General features: G+C 44.4%; 2 protein-coding genes across 6 annotated transcripts; one reads left to right on the plus strand and one right to left on the minus strand.

Annotated features, from left to right (window-relative positions):
- Positions 1-772: 772 nt before the first annotated feature.
- Positions 773-7944, minus strand: LOC120029329 (proteasome activator complex subunit 3-like). Its single transcript, XM_038974562.1, has 11 exons — positions 7797-7944; positions 7320-7352; positions 7145-7207; positions 6944-7048; positions 6800-6848; positions 2057-2175; positions 1878-1946; positions 1687-1754; positions 1540-1594; positions 1263-1349; positions 773-1157 (listed from the first exon to the last, which is right to left on the minus strand). The coding sequence occupies exons 1-11, from the start codon at positions 7836-7838 to the stop codon at positions 1077-1079; spliced, it is 771 nt and encodes a 256-aa protein (XP_038830490.1). The 5' UTR covers positions 7839-7944; the 3' UTR covers positions 773-1076.
- Positions 7945-8008: 64 nt separating this feature from the next.
- LOC120029328 (next to BRCA1 gene 1 protein-like) lies at positions 8009-17392 on the plus strand. 5 transcript variants are annotated; one of them, XM_038974558.1, is made up of 21 exons: positions 8009-8234; positions 8435-8497; positions 9160-9178; positions 9299-9321; positions 9453-9641; positions 9870-9914; positions 10038-10285; positions 10462-10581; positions 10714-10959; positions 11263-11422; positions 11693-11941; positions 12199-12339; positions 12480-12555; positions 12687-12797; positions 13039-13197; positions 13504-13659; positions 13840-14413; positions 14653-14738; positions 15053-15134; positions 16020-16119; positions 16420-17392. In XM_038974558.1, the coding sequence occupies exons 1-21, from the start codon at positions 8133-8135 to the stop codon at positions 16633-16635; spliced, it is 3165 nt and encodes a 1054-aa protein (XP_038830486.1). In that variant the 5' UTR covers positions 8009-8132; the 3' UTR covers positions 16636-17392. The 5 variants fall into 5 exon arrangements, 4 of the variants coding, with proteins under 4 accessions (XP_038830486.1, XP_038830488.1, XP_038830487.1 ...); XR_005473582.1 differs by lacking the exon at positions 15053-15134 and having other exon boundaries at positions 16420-16536; XM_038974560.1 differs by lacking the exons at positions 16020-16119; positions 16420-17392 and adding an exon at positions 15229-16013.
- Positions 17393-18354: the final 962 nt, after the last annotated feature.

Genomic DNA, 18354 nt, shown 5'->3' on the forward strand with positions numbered 1-18354 from the left:
TCCATTTCACCCCTGAAGAACATCAAGCATGATGAAACTATTCCAAATGCCTTCTTGCAAAATCACTCAATTCAGTAAAATGAGTTGAAGAAACACCTTTCTGGAGTTAACAGCATTCTTGTAGTTCATCTAACAAGGACCCTTTAAAATGTCTCTGACTTTTACTTAGGAACGGGTTTGTTTTTTCAATGGGATTTCCCTGTTTAAAGAGATACTTCTGTATACTTAACCAGTAGTTCTGAACGTAGCACTCATGAACCAAAATTGGTCCCAGAAAATTGCATTCCACATAACATATATCCACGTCATTGCTCTCACTTACTCTGCTGTGTTTGCGCCTCTTGCTAGCCGTCACTCAAATGGCGAGGAGCTGAAGCTCATTGGCTTGAACTCATATTGCTAGGTGGCTGGCCCATGTGGGGAAAATGGTGCAGCACAGCTTAGTAGTTGCCAAAGTTCCGGAGCATGTCTTTAAATACATTTTAAGAAATACAAAAATAAAACAATCAAAACAATCTTATATTCTGAAATAATTGTTCTGCTTTGAGTCCATAATATCCAGCATAAAGTCAGTCAGCCATTACCACCAGCGTAATTGAACACACAGCTGCTAAAAGCACTTCTTCAGTGACCTACATGGGACTTGTCTCCTATCGCAGCCATAGAACACATTCCATAAAACAGTAGACAGATAACAAAATGGTCAACGCTATCTTGGACAAATCTAAAACAGAGCTGGGTCTAAATAAGTTCAACAAAAGACAGTGAGAGATGCATGGACAAAATGTTTTTTAATTACATTTTTAAAAATACATAGCACTTCTTTTTCTAGACCTCTCTCTCTGTTCGTCGAGCAATCTCATAACGTATTCTGGAAAGGGTTTTAAAACAATGACGATATTTTACAAATCAAAAACGAAAATACGCGTGTGGTTGTCTCTACTGGGCCTATGGTTTCTGGATTGTACTGATCTGGATGTGATGGTCTAGCTCTAGTCTGTCAGACGACCCAAACCCAGGCTCGGGGGTACCGTAAAACTTGACAACATGGCAGGGGAAGGGTGGTTGGGTCAGTCTTAGTACAACGCCTCAGCATTACTGCTCCTAGGCTTCTTTATCTTGTCAATGTTCTTCAAGATCATGTCGTGTAACGTTACCTGTAGCAGAGCAGAGTTCAGGATTAGAACGCAACGTGTTAACTTGCGGGTAGAAATGGATGGCGAGGAAAACTATTCCTGTGTATAACAGGACATTGGACTCACGTATTGATTTCTCAGCTCTGAAACTATGATCTTGAGGCTGATGTATTCTTTCTCATCAATCTCCGTCACTGTGCGCCGGTAGTCCTCCTGTTTAGCGACAGAGTAACATAAGGTAAATAGTAATGTAGGTGCAGGTAAAATATGCATACTAGGGTTGGAAGGATATCCAAATATCCATACCATCGTTTTGCCCTCAGTAAATGCACACACGGTGTAGATAGGTTTCTGCCTGGAAGAAGCTTGTCAACCAGACCTGCAGTTTGCAAATCACACTTACCACATGTGGGTATTTTGCTATTTTGGACACCAGCTTTGCTCTTGTGATGTAGTATCTATGGGCAGATAGGAAATAAGATGATCACACAGTCTACTACAGTGAGAGTGCTCAGTGTAAACAAAGTAAAGACTGGGTTGAGGTTAGTACCTGGATATCTGGTCGAGGTAAGATGCTGCCTCTCCCTCCACTGTTCGGAGTTCAGCAACTGTCTCCTCCTGCAGAGGCCAAATCAGCAATTGAGTAATGGTTCAATGTAGCTATACACTTCAATGAGACCTTAGGTACAGACAGCAATAACCTTTGACCTTTTAATACATTTTAAAAAGTAAACACGGCACCTGAATTGAAACTCCAAAGTTGTTGCCATCTTCTATTCTCGGGATAAGCAACTGAACCCACATTTTGACCTGAAGAACAAGAAAGACTGAATATTCGATCATGGGCGACAAGCAATGAGTGACACGAGCACCCGCCCGAATAGATTAAGGAAGAAACGGTGTGGGATAAAGCTACGTACCGTGTTACATTTCTCTATCAGTGTCCTGATCTCTGGCTTGACCTTCTCGATCAGGTCCACCAGCTTGGCATTGCTCTTCATCATCCCGCCGGGCATGACAAAAACCTTGGTGCCAGCCACTGTAGAAGGGGAAGAGAAGATGAACAAGAGAGGTTTTACCACTGGACTTGACCATAGGAGCAAACGGAGCAGCTGCATCCCCACTTTACTAGAAAAATATCATACATTGGGCATAATAAAACAGATTGCATTTTGCACCCACCCCCCATCGCCTCAAGATTAATTGTTTTGACCACTCTAAAGTTTTGCTTCGCTCCCACGCACACTGTGTTGGTTCAGTGCAGTTAGAAAGCACTAGTTTGTACCACTGATGCTTAAAATGAAAAGGCACCTGCAATAATAATATTCTTTATCCATTTTGTTGTGCTCTTACATTTGTATCGTTGTTTCATATCCGACAGCGTTGGTCCAATTGTATTGTTACATATCATTTGAGCTGCATTCACCACAAGCAAATTGATTGTAGGGTTTCACTTTGCCTGTTAGAACCATGACGAGCACAGGCATGTCTGATTTCGCTGGAGCGCAGTAGGACTGAGTAGCCTTCCACCAGCCCACAAAAGGTTGCACCTTAGTAGAGAACTAAAGACAGGGTCAAGTTTACAGTTTAAGCTGCTTCACGCCCCACCACTGGAGTTCAGTTAGCTTCTTTGCTAGCTGTAAAAAGTCATTAGTGCTATTAGCTTATGTAGCTCTAACCAGCCACAGTGGATATCAGAAGTCAAACCACCGAGGCCGCCGGCAAACCCTGCAGAAGATGCTGCTGCCGAGCTTCGACTAGTTTCGGGTGAAGAGCCGACGCACCCTTCAACAACCGCCACCGGGATAATGGCTCCACAGCCCCTTCCACTTCTGACTGTTCCTGACAAATCTTGGAACAGAGGAGGCGGACCAGGTTAGAATCTTAACCTAGCCGCAGGTTTTCTGTTGAAAAACGTCCATTTAATAGCAACTGGTTCATAGGAACAGAGAGGAAGGAATACGGGGTTTCTGCAGATGTCATTTTGGTTCCCATGTCAAAAGTTCTGTATTGGGTCCAAGGCGGGTATTCTAACTGGAAGCATGCTATTGATGGAACCAAAGGATTCACTAGCCACGCATCAAACAGGGAGCATTTGAAATGCACTGCACTGTGGAAAGAAAAACTAGTTTGGCGTGCACTGGGAACTGAGGTGTCAACACTTGTTAAATGATAGGCAGCTGGCAACAACTTATTTTCCACTGACAAATGTGTTCAGTCAGCACAGAAGAAGCATGCTACATCCAACGAAAGCTCAACTAATCCAACTGGCATTTGAGGGGGATCTTACAAGACGATTTCGGGAAGAATGAAATGATCAATTACTCAGGAAGTTCAACAGAGCATCAAGACTGCAACTCTTCTGAAAAGGTAAGAAACAAACCTATGCTGAACTAAAATATAAAACGCAACATGTAAAGTGTTGGTCCCATGTTTCATTAGCTGAAGTTTTAAAAAATCCCTGAAATGTTTCAAACGCACAAAAAGCTTATTTCTCAAATGTTGTGCACAAATGTGTTTACATCCCTGTTGGTGAGCATTTCTCATTGTATCAAGAAGCTGATCAAACAGCATGATCATTACACAAGTGCATATTGTGCTGGGGACAATAAAATACCACTCTAAAATGTACCGTTTTGTCACAACACAATGCCACAGATGTCTCAAGTTGAGGGAGCATGCAGTTGGCATGCTGACTACAGGAATCTCCACCAGAGCTGTTGCCAGAGAAGTGAATGTTCATTTCTCTACCATAAGCCGCCTCATGTTGTTTTAGTCAGTACGTCCAACCGGCCTCACAATCGCAGACCCTGTGTAACTACACCAGCCCAGGACCTCCACATCCGGCTTCTTCCCCTGCGGGATTGTCAGACCAGCCACCCGGACAGCTGATGAAACTGAGGAGTATTTCTGTCTGTAATACAGCCCTTGTGGGGGGGGGGGGGGCTATGTCTCCCGAGGCCCAACCATGGTTGTGCCCCTGTCCAGTCATGTGAAATCCATATATTAGGGATTAATGAATTTACTTCAATTGACCCGATTTCCTTAAATGAACTGTAACTCAGTAAAATCATTGAAATTGTTGCATGATGCGTTTATGTTGTTCAGTTTAATTGGTTGGTTTTACATCAAAATCTTGGTAGTATAGCCAGTGGCTTCATTTTCAGCAAACACCTAGGCTATGCAAAGGCAAAATGACTTCTTTAGCTAGCCTATATTTTCATTGCCAAAACAGCCTTGCTTAGTGTGTAGCGCGCTGTCCAAGGTGCTGATAGAGCAAAACAGATTTCGCACCATCCTGCCACTTCTTGGTCAAAAGCACTCAATGGTCTCTGCATTTTAAGTTTTATGTTTTGTTGTGATATAAGCAGAAATCAATATCATTCCAATGCAAGAAACCAAATTACTCTCCTGGGTATAGCTACATATTGGTATGTTTCATCATAGAAATAGATAACCATAGCAATATAATGTAGGCTTTCATGGTTTTAAATGGATCTGCACGTATTGAAACTGTTTTTAATGTATGCCGGCATTGTGTTCGTTCATATTCGCAGTTGTGTCGGTAATCTAAGACAAACTGCTATTTAGTATCTTAGTTTGCATGAATAACTAGGGTACTACTTTTCAGCATTTAGTTCGCATTGTTTTGTTAAGACACCTGTGTGTATGACTGCATTCACATAGGCTGTTTGTAACTGAACAAAATGACTATCGCCCCATAGCACTCACTTCTGTCATTATAAAGTGCGTTGAGAGACTAGTCAAGGATCATATCACCTCTACCTTAGCTGACACCCTAGACCCACTTCAAATTTGCTTACTGCCCCAATAGATCCACAGACGATGCAGACGCCATCACACTGCCCTAATCCCACCTGGACAAGAGGAATACCTATGTAAGAACGCTGTTCATTGACTACAGCTCAGCGTTCAACCACATAGTACCCTCCATTCTCATCATTAAGTTTGGGACCCTGGGTCTGAACCCAGTCCTGGACTTCCTGACCGTCCGCCCCCAGATGGTGAAGGTAGGAAACACCTCCACTTCGCTGATCCTCAACACAGGGGCCCCACAATGGTGCGTGCTCAGCCACCTCCTGTTCCCACGACTGCGTGGCCACGCACGCCTCCAACTCAATCATCAAGTTTGCAGATTACACAACAGTATGCCTGATTACCAACAATGACGAGCCTACAGGGAGGAGGTGAAGGCCCTGGGAGTGTGGTGCCTGGAAAACAACCTCTCACTCAATGAAAACAAAACAAAGAAGCTGATCGTGGACGTCAGGAAACAGCAGGTGGAAAGCTTCAAGTTCCTCGGCGTACACATCACTGGCAAACTGAAATGGTCCACCCACAGACCAGACAGTGTGGTGAAGAAGGCGCAAAAGCGCCTTGGCACCTAAAACCTTCAAAACTTCTACAGATGCAATATTGAGAGCATCCTGTTGGGCTATACCACCGCCTGGTTCAGCAACTGCACAGCACACAACCGCAGGGATCTTCAGGGGGTGGTGCAGTCTAACCAACGCATCATCGGGGGCAAACTACCTGCCCTCCAGGACACCTACAGCACCCGATGTCACAGGAAGGCCAAAAAGATCATCAAGGACAACAACCAGCCGAGCCACTGCCTGTTCACCCCGCTATCATCCAGCAGGCGAGGTCAGTACAGGTGCATCAAAGCTGGGACAGAGAGACTGAAAAACAGCTTCTATCTCAAGGCCATCATACTGTTAAATAGCCATCTCTAGCACATTAGAGGCTGCTGCCCTATATATATAGACTTGAAATCACTGGCCACTTTAATAATGGAACACTAGTCATGTTAATAATGTTGACATAATTTGCATTACTCATATGTATACTGTATTCTATTCTACTGTATTTGTCTATGCCGCTCCAATATTGCGTGTCCAAATATTTATATATTCTTAATTCCATTCCTTTACTTTAGATGTGTGTGTATTGTTGTGAAATTGTTCGATACACCTTGTTAGATATTACTGCACTGTGGGAACTAGAAACACAAGCATTTTGCTAAACCCGCAATAACATCTGCTAAACATGTATGTGACCAATAAAATGTGAGGGCTACATATTTCCCACCAACCAAAAGCACTCAATAGTCTGAGTCTCTGCATTTGAACTTTATGTTTGTGGTATAGCGTGATATAAGCAGAATTCAATATAAATTCCAAGAACCCCCCAAAAATGTGCCCCCTCACCGATTTCAATTGCCCCCTTAGGCACTTTATCCTTGCGCAGGGTCTGTTTGCATTACTTTATATGTATTTTATTTAACCTTTATTTAACGAGACAAGTCAGTTGAGAACAAATTCTTATTTTAAAATGATGGCCTACCCCGGCCAAACACTCCCCTAACCCGGACAACGCTGGGCCAATTGTGCGCCGCCCTATAGGATCCCCCGATCACAGCCGGTTGGGATACAGCCCGGGATTGAACCAGGGTCTGTAGTGCCACCTCTAGCACTGAGATACAGTGTTTTAGACCGCTGGGCCACTCGGGAGCAGCCATTATACCAAAGCTTTCCCACCCCACTTTCAGACAAAGCCAGGCACCCATACACTAGGCTTGTGGTAAAAAAACTAAACACCAGAAAACTCACACGTGGTAAAAATGTGTGTGAATTACTCACCCTTGTCCTCCCCAGAGCCATCTTCCATCTTCCTCTTTTTGGCATTTTGCTTTGAAGAGGATATCAAGTTGTTTACAATGAACACATGCAATCACAGATGGCATTTGGTAATTACAGGGTGTTAAATTCCATTCCAAGTCTCACCGCTTCAAGTCCATCGTGGAGGTTCGAGAGTATAATGGGGTCTGGCACAGTCAAGTTGATTTCTGAGTGTATTTCCTTCAGTTCACAGATGTTTAAGCCAGGATCCTGCAAAAGATGACCAACAACACATACACACACTATAAAGGGAAGTCAGAGGACATTTGACTAATCATTTCATGTTGATGACATAAATAAGTTTACCTTGAGGAAATGGTCGAGTTCCAATAACTTATTTGGGAAAAAACGTGCAACTAACTCCTCCGCCTGTGAAACAAAAGAGTTGAGTTGGAAAATGACATTCAGATCTAGATACAGGTAGCTAGCTACAATATTGGCTTTTGTCCCTCAATGAATAAACCACTAAAAGGAAACTCACCTCCCCAGTAATTCGTTCTCTGAAAGCATCGACCTGAACAAATAACAACCAAACAACTGTCATATCACAGGCAAACAATAAAATAAAAAAAATCAACAAGTCTGTTTAAATACAACAAGTGAGTAGACTAGACTACTGTCTGCCATATGATACCAGTCATCAGTTCATCAACGTCATTTCAACATGCTTACTCTACTGACTAGGCCTAAATTGAGTTACCGGTATCTCGACACCGTTAGCTCGCACCGAAATATGCGGCACAGCAACCCTTTTGTTCAGGGAGGTGCACCATGTTGTTAGACAGTTTGCCTTGTCCGTTATGACGGGCGCCATAAGATAAAGCAAATTACCTTAAACAATTGGCCTCATTCTGATTCATATAATTGCAAGCTAGGTCACGTTAGCGTTACATTAGCTAGCTAGCAACTTTCCCCCATGATGTCTCGTGACATGTGGCGTTGATAAATCACGTTTTACCTTAGTTTTGAGTTCATTGTCCACCTTGAGGAGAGAATTCATCTTCTTTAACCACAAATGGGGGAAAAGTACGATTGTCCTCAATTCATTAAATTCGGGGCTAAACGTGTGGTTTTCCCACTCCCGTCAGCCACACTTGTGAGCTTAAAAATGACGTATTCAACATGCGACAACACTACAAAAGAATACGCGTGCGCATTAGGTATGCACTGAACGCGTCATCGTATTTTCCTGAACGCAGCTGAAGATGTAAACAAGAGGATTGGCGAGTGCGAAAGCTCGTTTTGTCCGCTATTACCTTCCATGATTGTCCATATTTAAAAAAGAAAAGCAGCAATGGGGCTCCCTGTTACTATTAAAGTGAATTTCAGGGGAAATGTAAAGAGATTTGTCGCTCCAGATTTGGACAAGTCGGAATGGGAGTCGGTGGAAGCCTGGGTAAGTAGCGCTGGCGCAGTTTAGCTAGCCTGGATTCTTCGAGGCCCCTTGTCTAGCAGGCCTAGCTAGCACAACATTACACCACACGAATTACATTTGACTGCAAATTATCTTTCTAACAACACAAATGATGATTATATGTGATGTTGTCTTGTTATGCTGATCCTCAATCATCATGCTTTTTAAAATTGAATCTGCAGATAAAAGCATCATTTGGAATAAGCCATTTTCAAGTGAAATATTTTGATGAGGACAACGAGGAGGTGAGTTCAAATGTATTTTGTGCTACTGTGTGTTATTTCAACGAATGCAGTGCCAACATTGCTGATGTACAACAACAGTAGTAATAATAACACACAAGAGATACATTAGCAGGGGAGGTGTTCTTATATTCATCCTCTTACACACAAGTGTAACTCCCCCAGAGAGTAGGATCACGACGAGGGTCGCCATGCGTTGTACATCGCCGATGGAGCAATTAGGGTTAAGAGCCTTGCACAAGTGCACAGCGAACGGATTTTTTTTCACCTTGTCAAATCAAATCGCATTTTATTAGTCACATGCGCCGAATACAACAGGTAGACCTTACAGTGAAATGCTTACTTACAGGCCCCTAACCAACAATGCAGTTAAAAAAAGAGAAAAGAATAAGAAATAAAAGTAACAAATAATTAAAGAGCAGCAGTAAGTTAACAGTAGTGAGCCTATATAAAGGGGGTACCGGTACAGAGTCAATGTCCTGGGGCACCGGTTAGTCGAGGTAATTGAGGTTTTGTCCGCTATTACCTCGGCGCCGGGATTCGAACCAGACTACCTGCCGCCCCAATATTAATAATTGTTTTTATTATTCAGTATACTGAATACAGTAAACTGAAGATATTGTGTAACACTATCTGTTTCTGTATCTCCTTTTTCTTTGATCCAGGTTTCCGTCAATAGCCAAGGTATTAAATAAAGTGTTAACTTAATAGGCTTTTTTTTATTGTGAATGTTATTAAAGCTTCACAGTTCATAATCTTCACCAACACAAATGTATTCTCTGATCTCTTTTGATTGTGTTTCAGAGGAATATAAGGAGGGTGTGAAGGTATTCAAACTTACATGTTCTTTCATGGGTTTCAATAGCAAAAAAATATTTATTTTAACTTTTTCTTCCAGTGTGTAGAATGCTGTACGTAATTACTGAACGTGGCATGTGGTGTAATGTATTTCCTCCAGAGTGCAGAGAAGCAGGGGAACCAGTTGCACATGAACGTTTACAAGGCGAAGCAGGGTCAGACTGGCACTGGGCCGGTCAAGACCCAAGAAGTGAAGGAGCTGAAGGGGGAACTCCGGCCAGCCCCGCCGTACCCCTCCAGGGTCAAGACTGTGGACAAAGGCACACAGGTCACTCCTGAGAGAGATGCTGTAAGAGCACCACTCGTGGCTTTCAATGTTGATGTAATGTTGTCTGAATGTAAGAAAAGCGTTGTCAGGATGGTTTATTTTTGCATGAGCGATATACTCGTTGTCTTCATGAAATGTGCCAATGTAATAATAGAACTAGAGCTAAGATTTGATGAACACACACTTTGGTTTCATAGTATGATTTTGACTAATCGTAATGAGTTTAATGTCGATCATTTGATTTCATAGGTGGATAAGCTTCCCCCAGCTTGGTTTAGATCTTACATGGAAAAAGTAAGTCCATATTGAAATTATATTCTTGACTATTTCAGAAATATAAAGGAATACGTCCCTAAAAATCTACTTTAAAAAAATTTAATGTAGGAAACTTTTTTAACGGGATCCCTCTCCTGTCAGTTCAAGGATGAGGTGGTGAAGGAGGTAGTGGAGAGGATGTGCAGCGACTTCTCTGGCCAGTGCTGCACCCACAAGGCCCCCAACCCTGGTGGGCCTCTCGAGGCCCTTGGAGCAGTGGGCGGAGTCAATATCAAAGGCCCAAGGGTGAACTCCTCCTCTACCGGCCCCCCCGCCTACTCCTCATTGGGCTACACTCCAGAATGCAGCAAATGCAAGAGACCAGCCACCGATGGAGCTTATCAGTGCAGGTAAACCGCATCACAACAATAACAGATCAGTGCTATTATGTTGTTAATGAGTAACTCAGAAGTTGAAATAGTATAAAATGTTTATTTTACTTATTCCTCATGAAATATGTCACTTTCAATTAGTAATATAAGTAACCTTGCCCGTGCATTCTTTTTGGTGTCCTGTTTTTCTACAGAGTGTGTCCGTCCTGTATCTTATGTGAGCTGTGTCGACACAGCCACGACCCCAGCCACAACCTGGTGAGAACCAAGACTCCCCTCTCCATCCCTGAGCATGGGATGTCAGGAGAATTAAGGTTAGTCCGCTGGATGTAGAAGCCTGCCTTTACTGTGATGTTGTCTATGCATTACTTTACCTATCTTACTTTCTTGTATTGTCAGGAGATGCTCAGCCTTCACACCTCTCTCTATATTTTGTTTGTGCCCAGGTTTCCAAGGCGAGGAGACTGGACCGTGCGCAAGGCTGAGCGTCAGCGCCTCAAAGCCGAGAGGAGGCAGCTCAAGGCCGAGGTGAAGGAGATTAAGAAGAAGCTGAGGCTGGAGAAGAGGGGCCTGCAATGGAGCGGCCCTGCTTCTGCCTCCGCCAGATCCAACGTGGCCGCCACCCAGGCCCCTGCTGCTACCCAGGCCCCAGCACCAGGCCCTGCCCCAGACCCCCAGGCATCCAGTCCAGAGTAAGCGCCACCCCGGGAGGGCGTCAGAGTGCTGGGTGTCTCTAGGCCCAGCATGGAGCAAAAATCAAATATTTTCCCAAGAAATAGGCCATCTTTGTAATAGTTGTAATAGAGTTTATCGCTGGTGGATGATGGAACTACCTCACGTGTGAATCTGCTGCTGCTGCTTCATATATTTCTAAACCAAAAAATTGCTTTGAGCTGCAAAAAAGGATCCTGCTTTTTTGATGATTCATAAAAAAACAGGGATGGGTCTGAAGCCGGGGCTGTTTTCAACAATGCTCTGTACACTTGAAATACTAGGGGTCCCGAGGTCTCCTACACCACCTTGGTGCCCACTATGGCTGCCTTGTTTCTGGATGAAAATCTGCCCGACGGGACCCGCCGAGAGCCCGGCACCAAGTTCATCAAGTATTGGAAGATGAAGAACTCAGGCATCATCAACTGGACCTCAGAGACCAAGGTACCACCCGAGAGGAACGATCTCAGTCCCTAACCTGCATACTAAAACGATCTCAATCCCTAACCCGAATACTAGAACTAACCCCACCTACTTGTAACTATTGATTACTTGTAATTAGTACTTACCCTGTCTGATTATTAACCTGACTAGTGCTACAGCCTTTTGTGGATTCAGTAAGTTCTCCATTTTAAGTGTTTGTGTCTGGTTCCTTGGGTTTGTGTAAATGTATGTGTCTTCTTTGCATGCCTGTGTCTTTGTGTGTGTCTTTAGCTGCAGTGCATGTGGGGCAACCTGGCACTGGCATTGGGGGAGAAGCGTGAGGTGGCCGTGCCCCTCCTGCAGCCGGGCCAGGTGGGCGTGGTCAGTGTGGCCTTCATCGCCCCGGTGATGGAGGGCACCTACACCTCCCACTGGCGCCTTGCACACTGCGGAGAGCAGTTTGGCCCTCGCGTGTGGTGCAGCATTGTGGTGGCCCCCAGCACCAGCCCACACACCAACTGTCCTCAGAACAAATGCCTGGCAAGTCAACCACCTCTGTGTCCCATTCACATTTCTTTACCCAGTACATACACTAGTGCAGGGATGGATTTACGAAGCAAATTTGATACCAGGTACAAAGCAATAATATTTACGTAGCTAATGCAGACACTTCTATAGGGCTGGACTTAGGCTGGATTTTGAGGTTTTATTACTGAACCTATTTCCACCACTATTAGTATCATTATATCATTCCAAGCCTTGCTCATGTTCGGACATTCTCCCACACTGTGCTTCAGGAGGTGGAGCCCAGGTCTGTGGTTGTGGAGAAGGTGGAGGGGATGTCGAGTAACAGCTCCAGGGACAGTGGTCTGGCCATGTCTGTAGACTACTGCCACAGAGACTACCACTTCCCCTCTGTAGACCTGCTCACTGCACAGGTGAGGAAAGGCTTAGGTCAAGGCAGAGTGCGTTGGCTTTGCCATAAAGGTAGACGTTATCATACACCACGGGGCAACTTCATGCATTATTCAATGACTCAACGATATTTGTGCTTTGTATTTGTAAATTGTTTTTTTAGGATCTGTTGTCCTTTGAATTGCTGGATATTAACATTGTGCAAGAGTTGGAGAAAGTTCCGAACAACACTCCAGTCGGTAAGAAATAATACGATGCCACCACAATTTTTTTGGTGGGGCATTTTTTTCCCCGATATTCAGAGTTTCAAGACCTAATGCTTGTCAGACTTGTGATGACCGAGATGAGTTTGTTTTTGTTCCAATGGTAGATCTGACCCCCTGTGTGTCCCCTCTGCCCCACAATGGCCCTCTACTGGAGCACCCAGGCACCGACCAGATCGAAATCAACACTGAGATGAACTGGGTCAACAACCTGCTAGGTAAGGCAGAGGTGAATGTCGTGGACTTTCACCATACTGAGTTGTACAGTAAATAAGTGAAGACAATATCAAATTGTGAGATGTTGTGTTGCTTATGAATGTAGGCTAGACTTGAGGCGTTATGTTAACTAGGGGGACGTGTCGGCTTGAGTAAAAGAAGTTGAGAGAAAAGAAGCTTTGGTCCCAGTGATGACCCTGAATCGGGCACGGCCCTAATCTTTGTATTGGGTGTTGTGGTCAGGAGTGAACGAGGAGAACTCTGACCCACCTGGCCACGAGGAGGAAGACATCAGCGGGACTCAGTTTGTGTGTGAGACGGTGATCCGCTCCCTCGCCCTCGAGGAGGCTCCCGACCACAAGCTCCCTCGCAGACATCAGCCCAGCTACTGCAAGCCCAAAGGTGAGGCGGCCATCTTGTTTGGTTGAATTTCCCAACAAAATGTGAAAACATGTAATCATCACTAAGTGAAAATGATATGAGACTCAGTTGAACGATAAAGTATGGTTGTTCTGTCCACTCACTATCTGTGGTATTTGTTATGACTGTCATGCAATACTCTGTATAGCCAGGGTTGTGGGTTCGATTCGCACGGTGGACCAGTATGAAAATGTATGCACTCACTACTGTAAGTCGCTCTGTATAAGCGCGTCTGCTAAATAACTAAATAGTCTAAATTGAAGTTTAAAACTAAAGTTGTTTTTGAAGCTGTAGCCTCGGGCCCTGTCTTTGGATACGGGAGGAAAGTATTTGACACAGCATTAAGAGTGACAGGACCAGATTTGCTGATGATGGGGGTTATGAGAGATCAAGGTTCACCTCCAGGCCTTCCCCAGATCACACTTTCAAAGGAGACTGTCACAGGTAAGGAACAGCTCTCACTGCAGCCTGTCTGCTTCTGTTTACAGACTCTAGTAACTCAAGTCAAAATGCACCAAGTAATGTTCTCACCTTTTACACATTGGCAATTGTAAATCAGCAGAAGACATGATTACGACACATAATCAGAAAAATGTTGGTTTGTTCTCAATGCTTTGTCCTCAGAGGTGCTTCTGGCCCCAGAGGTTGAACATGTGTACATGGAGCTGTATGCAATGAAGGAGGAGGACAAGGAAGACAACAAAGCCAGAAAGGATGTGAAGGACCAGAAAGCTGAGGATAAAGAAGATGAGGATGAGAACTACGTTGAGATTGAAGAGGAGAAAGAACATGAGGAAGAAGAAGAAGAGCGAGCAGACTGGGACGAGGTGAGCAGCCAAATCTCCACCTTGTCCTCCTCCTGCGAGGACTACGTCATCGTCCTGCCGGACTGCTTCGACACCAGTCGGCCGCTGGACGACTCCACGTACAGCTCCGCCCTGTTGGAGCCTGTCACTGCCGCAGCCGTGGAGCAGGAGGCGGCGCCAGACTCTGAGCCCGAGGAGCTGGACAGAGCCACCCCAGAGGGGGAGAGGCAAGAGAGGGGCGAGGCTGCAGCCACAGTCACGGAGACCGCCATCCACAGCAGTGTCAACCAGATGCTGTGTGCCTCCCAGACGCTGGATGCTGTCCCCCTTACCCCTGAGGTGGTGCCACCTCCGGTCTCTCTCCTGCCCCCACAGGCCCTGTACACACACAGGTGAGAGGGCTCTCTGAGGCAATAGTAGGCTATCAGCTTAGATATTACAGGGGACAATGATATCACGACCGATGATATGTTACTGTTCAATCACACATGTTTGCAGTGTGTTTTATTGAAGTGAAGTGCAAATTGTTCAGTATCTTCTGCAGGAGGACTATCAGACTCATACTATACTCTTGTCCCACTGTCCCTTCTCTCTCCGATCAGTATATCATTCTTTTCGGTGTGTTTTCCAGGTCTGAAGCATTCCACGTTGCAGAGCCAACAAGTCAACAAGCGTCTGGACCAGTAGAACCATGCCAACCAGCGGTCCATTTAAATGGTGGGTGTTAAGACAGACACACAGCCGGTCGGGAAAGGGTCTACAAAATACAGCCTTTTCACTGCATGAAGCGGACGCGACGTGTTTTTTGAAGCTCTGATCACACAGTCCAAAAATATGCAATTGAACTAATGTGACTAGCTAGTCTTGTGTTTGTTCAGTCGTGTTCTTTTGAGGATGTGTTCACTTCGCTGTCTGCGGCCACTGACCAGAAAGGAAACGTGTGTTTTGAAGACACGGGAACAGGAAAACGTCTCAACTGTTCTATAATAGCTCTCTCATCCAGTATGTCCCCCCCCCCATCTATATTTCAGTATCTAGTTCAACCAGACCATCGGGCTTAGCCAGTGCCTTGGAGACGTACAACTCCAGACCCTGCAGCTCCCTGCGCCCAAGGTGAAACACCTACACAATATTAAAAGACCCACTCCAGCCTCCCTATTACCTCATTTATCACCTGATTTACTTAACAAAAGTCACATCTCAATAGGTGGTCCGGGTCTCCTCATGATATGGCAGGTGGGCCTTTCTTCTTTGGTCCTCTATTGCTTCTCCATTGTTCCCGCAAGCAAGGGGGAGGCCGATGCCATGAGACTGCACCCATCAGACCAACTCCTTGAATTTAGCAGTTGTCATAAAAATAAAAAAAACGCTATTTTGCTTCAAACATTTGTGTTTGTACTTTACTGTATTTATACTTGTAATATCGCTTTTCAATGGTAAAAGTTTAAAAAAATAGCCTCGTTTAGTTGTAGAAATTATACACATCTATTTTCATAAAAAATGTTTGTCCTCATTTGTCTTAGTTGAAACACTTGGTTTCTGCCAACAAATGAATATGAAACGTTTCAATGCCTACTAATCATTCATTGTTAATAATAGGCACAGTATTTTTGACACATGACATTTTAGTCATTTAGCAGACGATCTCATCCAGATTAGGGTTAAGTGCCTCGCTCAAGGGCACGTCAACCCATTTCACCTCGGGATTCAAACCAGAAACCTTTCGGTTACTGGCCCAATGCCCTTAACCACTACGCTACCTGCCTACAGGTAGATGTCAGAAGATAAAACTGTAAATGATAAAACCGCAATAAAGAGAAGATATTTAAAGACCTTCGTGGCGTGATGTCATTGGTGATATAACAATGACACAACGTTTTGTTGACCCACACGCTTTGTGGCATTTTGGGTCTTGTGAAAGCATTGCTAGCTCCACACCACTGGCCCTGGAACAAATTGTTCCCCATAGTGCCTGACCACATCCTTCCTGTTCTAAAGGGGCCAAGGTGGTATCACGGAGGGACTAGTCAAGGGGGTTCTGTCAGTGGCAGCGTCCGCCTACAAGGCTCTCTTCACCGGACAGAGCTGCTCCACACAGGTAGGTCCCACATACTGCCCAATACGTCACCTCGTCACACACTGCCATGAGATAAAAACTTGACTTAACTTTTGAAATGCTCTATGATAAATGGTTATAACATCATAAAGATTAGTGATCATTTCATACAACTGTCATACAAGTTTATCTATTTTAAAGTGTTTTTGGCTCAAAAGACCAAGGTGATGCATGTCTTTTACAGTGTTGTATGTACAGTATTATTGTATGACCCCTGTGCACTTTAACATGACAAACCAGAACTAACCTTTTGACGTGGCTCTCCCACCCCCTTCACTGCAGCGTGGTGTGGACCCGGCCAGCCAGGACGCCTCCATGATGGCCGTGCTGCTGGAGATGGGCTTCAGGGACCAGCGGCTCAACCAATGGCTGCTGAGGAAGCACAAGCACAACCTGCTGCACACTGTCGACGAGCTGGTCGCCATGGCCGACAACACACTACTGACGGGCCGGTCGGCCAATCAGCCAGGCCACTACACGACCCCTGACACCCAATGAGAGAGAGGGGGGGGGGGTTCATTTTGGCACTGATGTCAGGTCATGGGCCTTACCTATTGACAGGGCCAGGGTAGGTTCTCTGTCCCAAAGAGAATGGAGGTTGTGGGTATTGAATGTAATCAGAATTCCAATCTTCTCCATTGTGTTGGGTATTGAGACTATTCTTGTTGTTTTGAGGGACTTACATGGTTGAGTCACAGTGGGATTCAATTACATAGGAATGCTGAAGAACTGAGATGTCAGAAGTCTTTTAGATATAGTAGTGAATTGGCCTAAACAATGCAATATTGTATGTATGTATCAAAAGTACTGTTATTTTAGATGTCTGGCTACAAGCAACATTTGATCTGTGGATTGTATAAGGAACAGACACTGCAGACTAAGGAAATAAGCTGTTTCTTTCTAGGAGACACCTGCATGTCAGTTTTAAGCATAGGAGTCATACTTGTGGTACTATAGGACTCGCATCTATAAATGTTGTCTCTGCATCACACTTGTACTCATTTTCCTCTTTCACCATTGTAAGAATCATCCCCTTTTCATATATTTCTATCATACAACACTACGTATATCCGACCATAACATTCCTAAGTTTGTTCATGGAACCAAGTTTCTCATAGGTTGTTTTTATGAATGGTAATCAGTGACCGAGTCATGGTGATTTGAGTGCATAGGTTTCAAACGTTGTAGGCCTATACTATGTTCGGCCTATCTGTGTGTACTTTTCCTTTCAGAAAAAAAGAGCTTTGTAACTGGACACATGTTTGTGGTTGTGATATGTTCAAATACGAACAGTTTCAAAATCAAATCAAATGTATTTATATAGCCCTTCTTACATCAGCTGATATCTCAAAGTGCTGTACAGAAACCCAGCCTAAAACCCCAAACAGCAAGCAATGCAGGTGTAGAAGCACGGTGGCTAGGAAAAACTCCCTAGAAAGGCCAAAACCTAGGAAGAAACCTAGAGAGGAACCAGGCTATGAGGGGTGGCCAGTCCTCTTCTGGCTGTGCCGGGTGGAGATTATAACAGAACATGGCCAAGATGTTCATAAATGACCAGCATGGTCAAATAATAATCACAGTAGTTGTCGAGGGTGCAACAAGTCAGCACCTCAGGAGTAAATGTCAGTTGGCTTTTAATAGCCGATCATTGAGAGTATCTCTACCGCTCCTGCTGTCTCTAGAGAGTTGAAAACAGCAGGTCTGGGACAGGTAGCACGTCCGGTGAACAGGTCAGAGTTCCATAGCCGCAGGCAGAACAGTTGAAACTGGAGCAGCAGCACGGCCAGGTGGACTGGGGACAGCAAGGAGTCATCATGCCAGGTAATCCTAAGGCATGGTCCTAGGGCTCAGGTCCTCCCGAGTTTAAAGATCATGCTTTTGAAAGAAATGCTGAAAATATTAACTGTGCTTGCTGAAGGGGTCTCATTTCAATCAGCACGTAAGTAAGTACACTGCAATTGTCAATCAGCCAATAAACAAATGGCACAATTCTATTTTAGTGGCTGAAATGTATTTTCAACATGGTTGTTTGAATGGCAGTGATGGAAAAAGTACCCAATTGTCATACTTGAGTAAAAGTTAAGATACCTTTAATAGAAAATGACTCAAGTGAAAGTCACCCAGTAAAATACTACTTGAGTAAAGTCTAAAAGTACTTGTTTTTAAATATACTTAAGTGCCAAAAGTAAATGTAATTGCTAAAATGTACTTAAGTAT

The sequence above is a fragment of the Salvelinus namaycush genome, chromosome 35 (assembly GCF_016432855.1).
Source record: "Salvelinus namaycush isolate Seneca chromosome 35, SaNama_1.0, whole genome shotgun sequence".
Lineage (NCBI taxonomy): Eukaryota > Metazoa > Chordata > Actinopteri > Salmoniformes > Salmonidae > Salvelinus > Salvelinus namaycush.

What these genes read in the sequence shown, in the direction of transcription:
- LOC120029329 (XM_038974562.1), bottom strand. Translation starts at nt 7,838, where the DNA reads ATGAATTCTCTCCTCAAGGTGGACAATGAACTCAAAACTAAG. An exon ending in TCCACGATGGACTTGAAGCG is followed by an intron (nt 6,849 to 6,943) that starts GTGAGACTTGGA and finishes TCCTCTTCAAAG; the next exon opens with CAAAATGCCAAAAAGAGGAA. An exon ending in TACCTCGACCAGATATCCAG is followed by an intron (nt 1,595 to 1,686) that starts GTACTAACCTCA and finishes ATCTGCCCATAG; the next exon opens with ATACTACATCACAAGAGCAA.
- LOC120029328 (XM_038974558.1), top strand. Translation starts at nt 8,133, where the DNA reads ATGGGGCTCCCTGTTACTATTAAAGTGAATTTCAGGGGAAATGTAAAG. An exon ending in GGGAGTCGGTGGAAGCCTGG is followed by an intron (nt 8,235 to 8,434) that starts GTAAGTAGCGCT and finishes TTGAATCTGCAG; the next exon opens with ATAAAAGCATCATTTGGAAT. An exon ending in GATGGAGCTTATCAGTGCAG is followed by an intron (nt 10,286 to 10,461) that starts GTAAACCGCATC and finishes GTTTTTCTACAG; the next exon opens with AGTGTGTCCGTCCTGTATCT.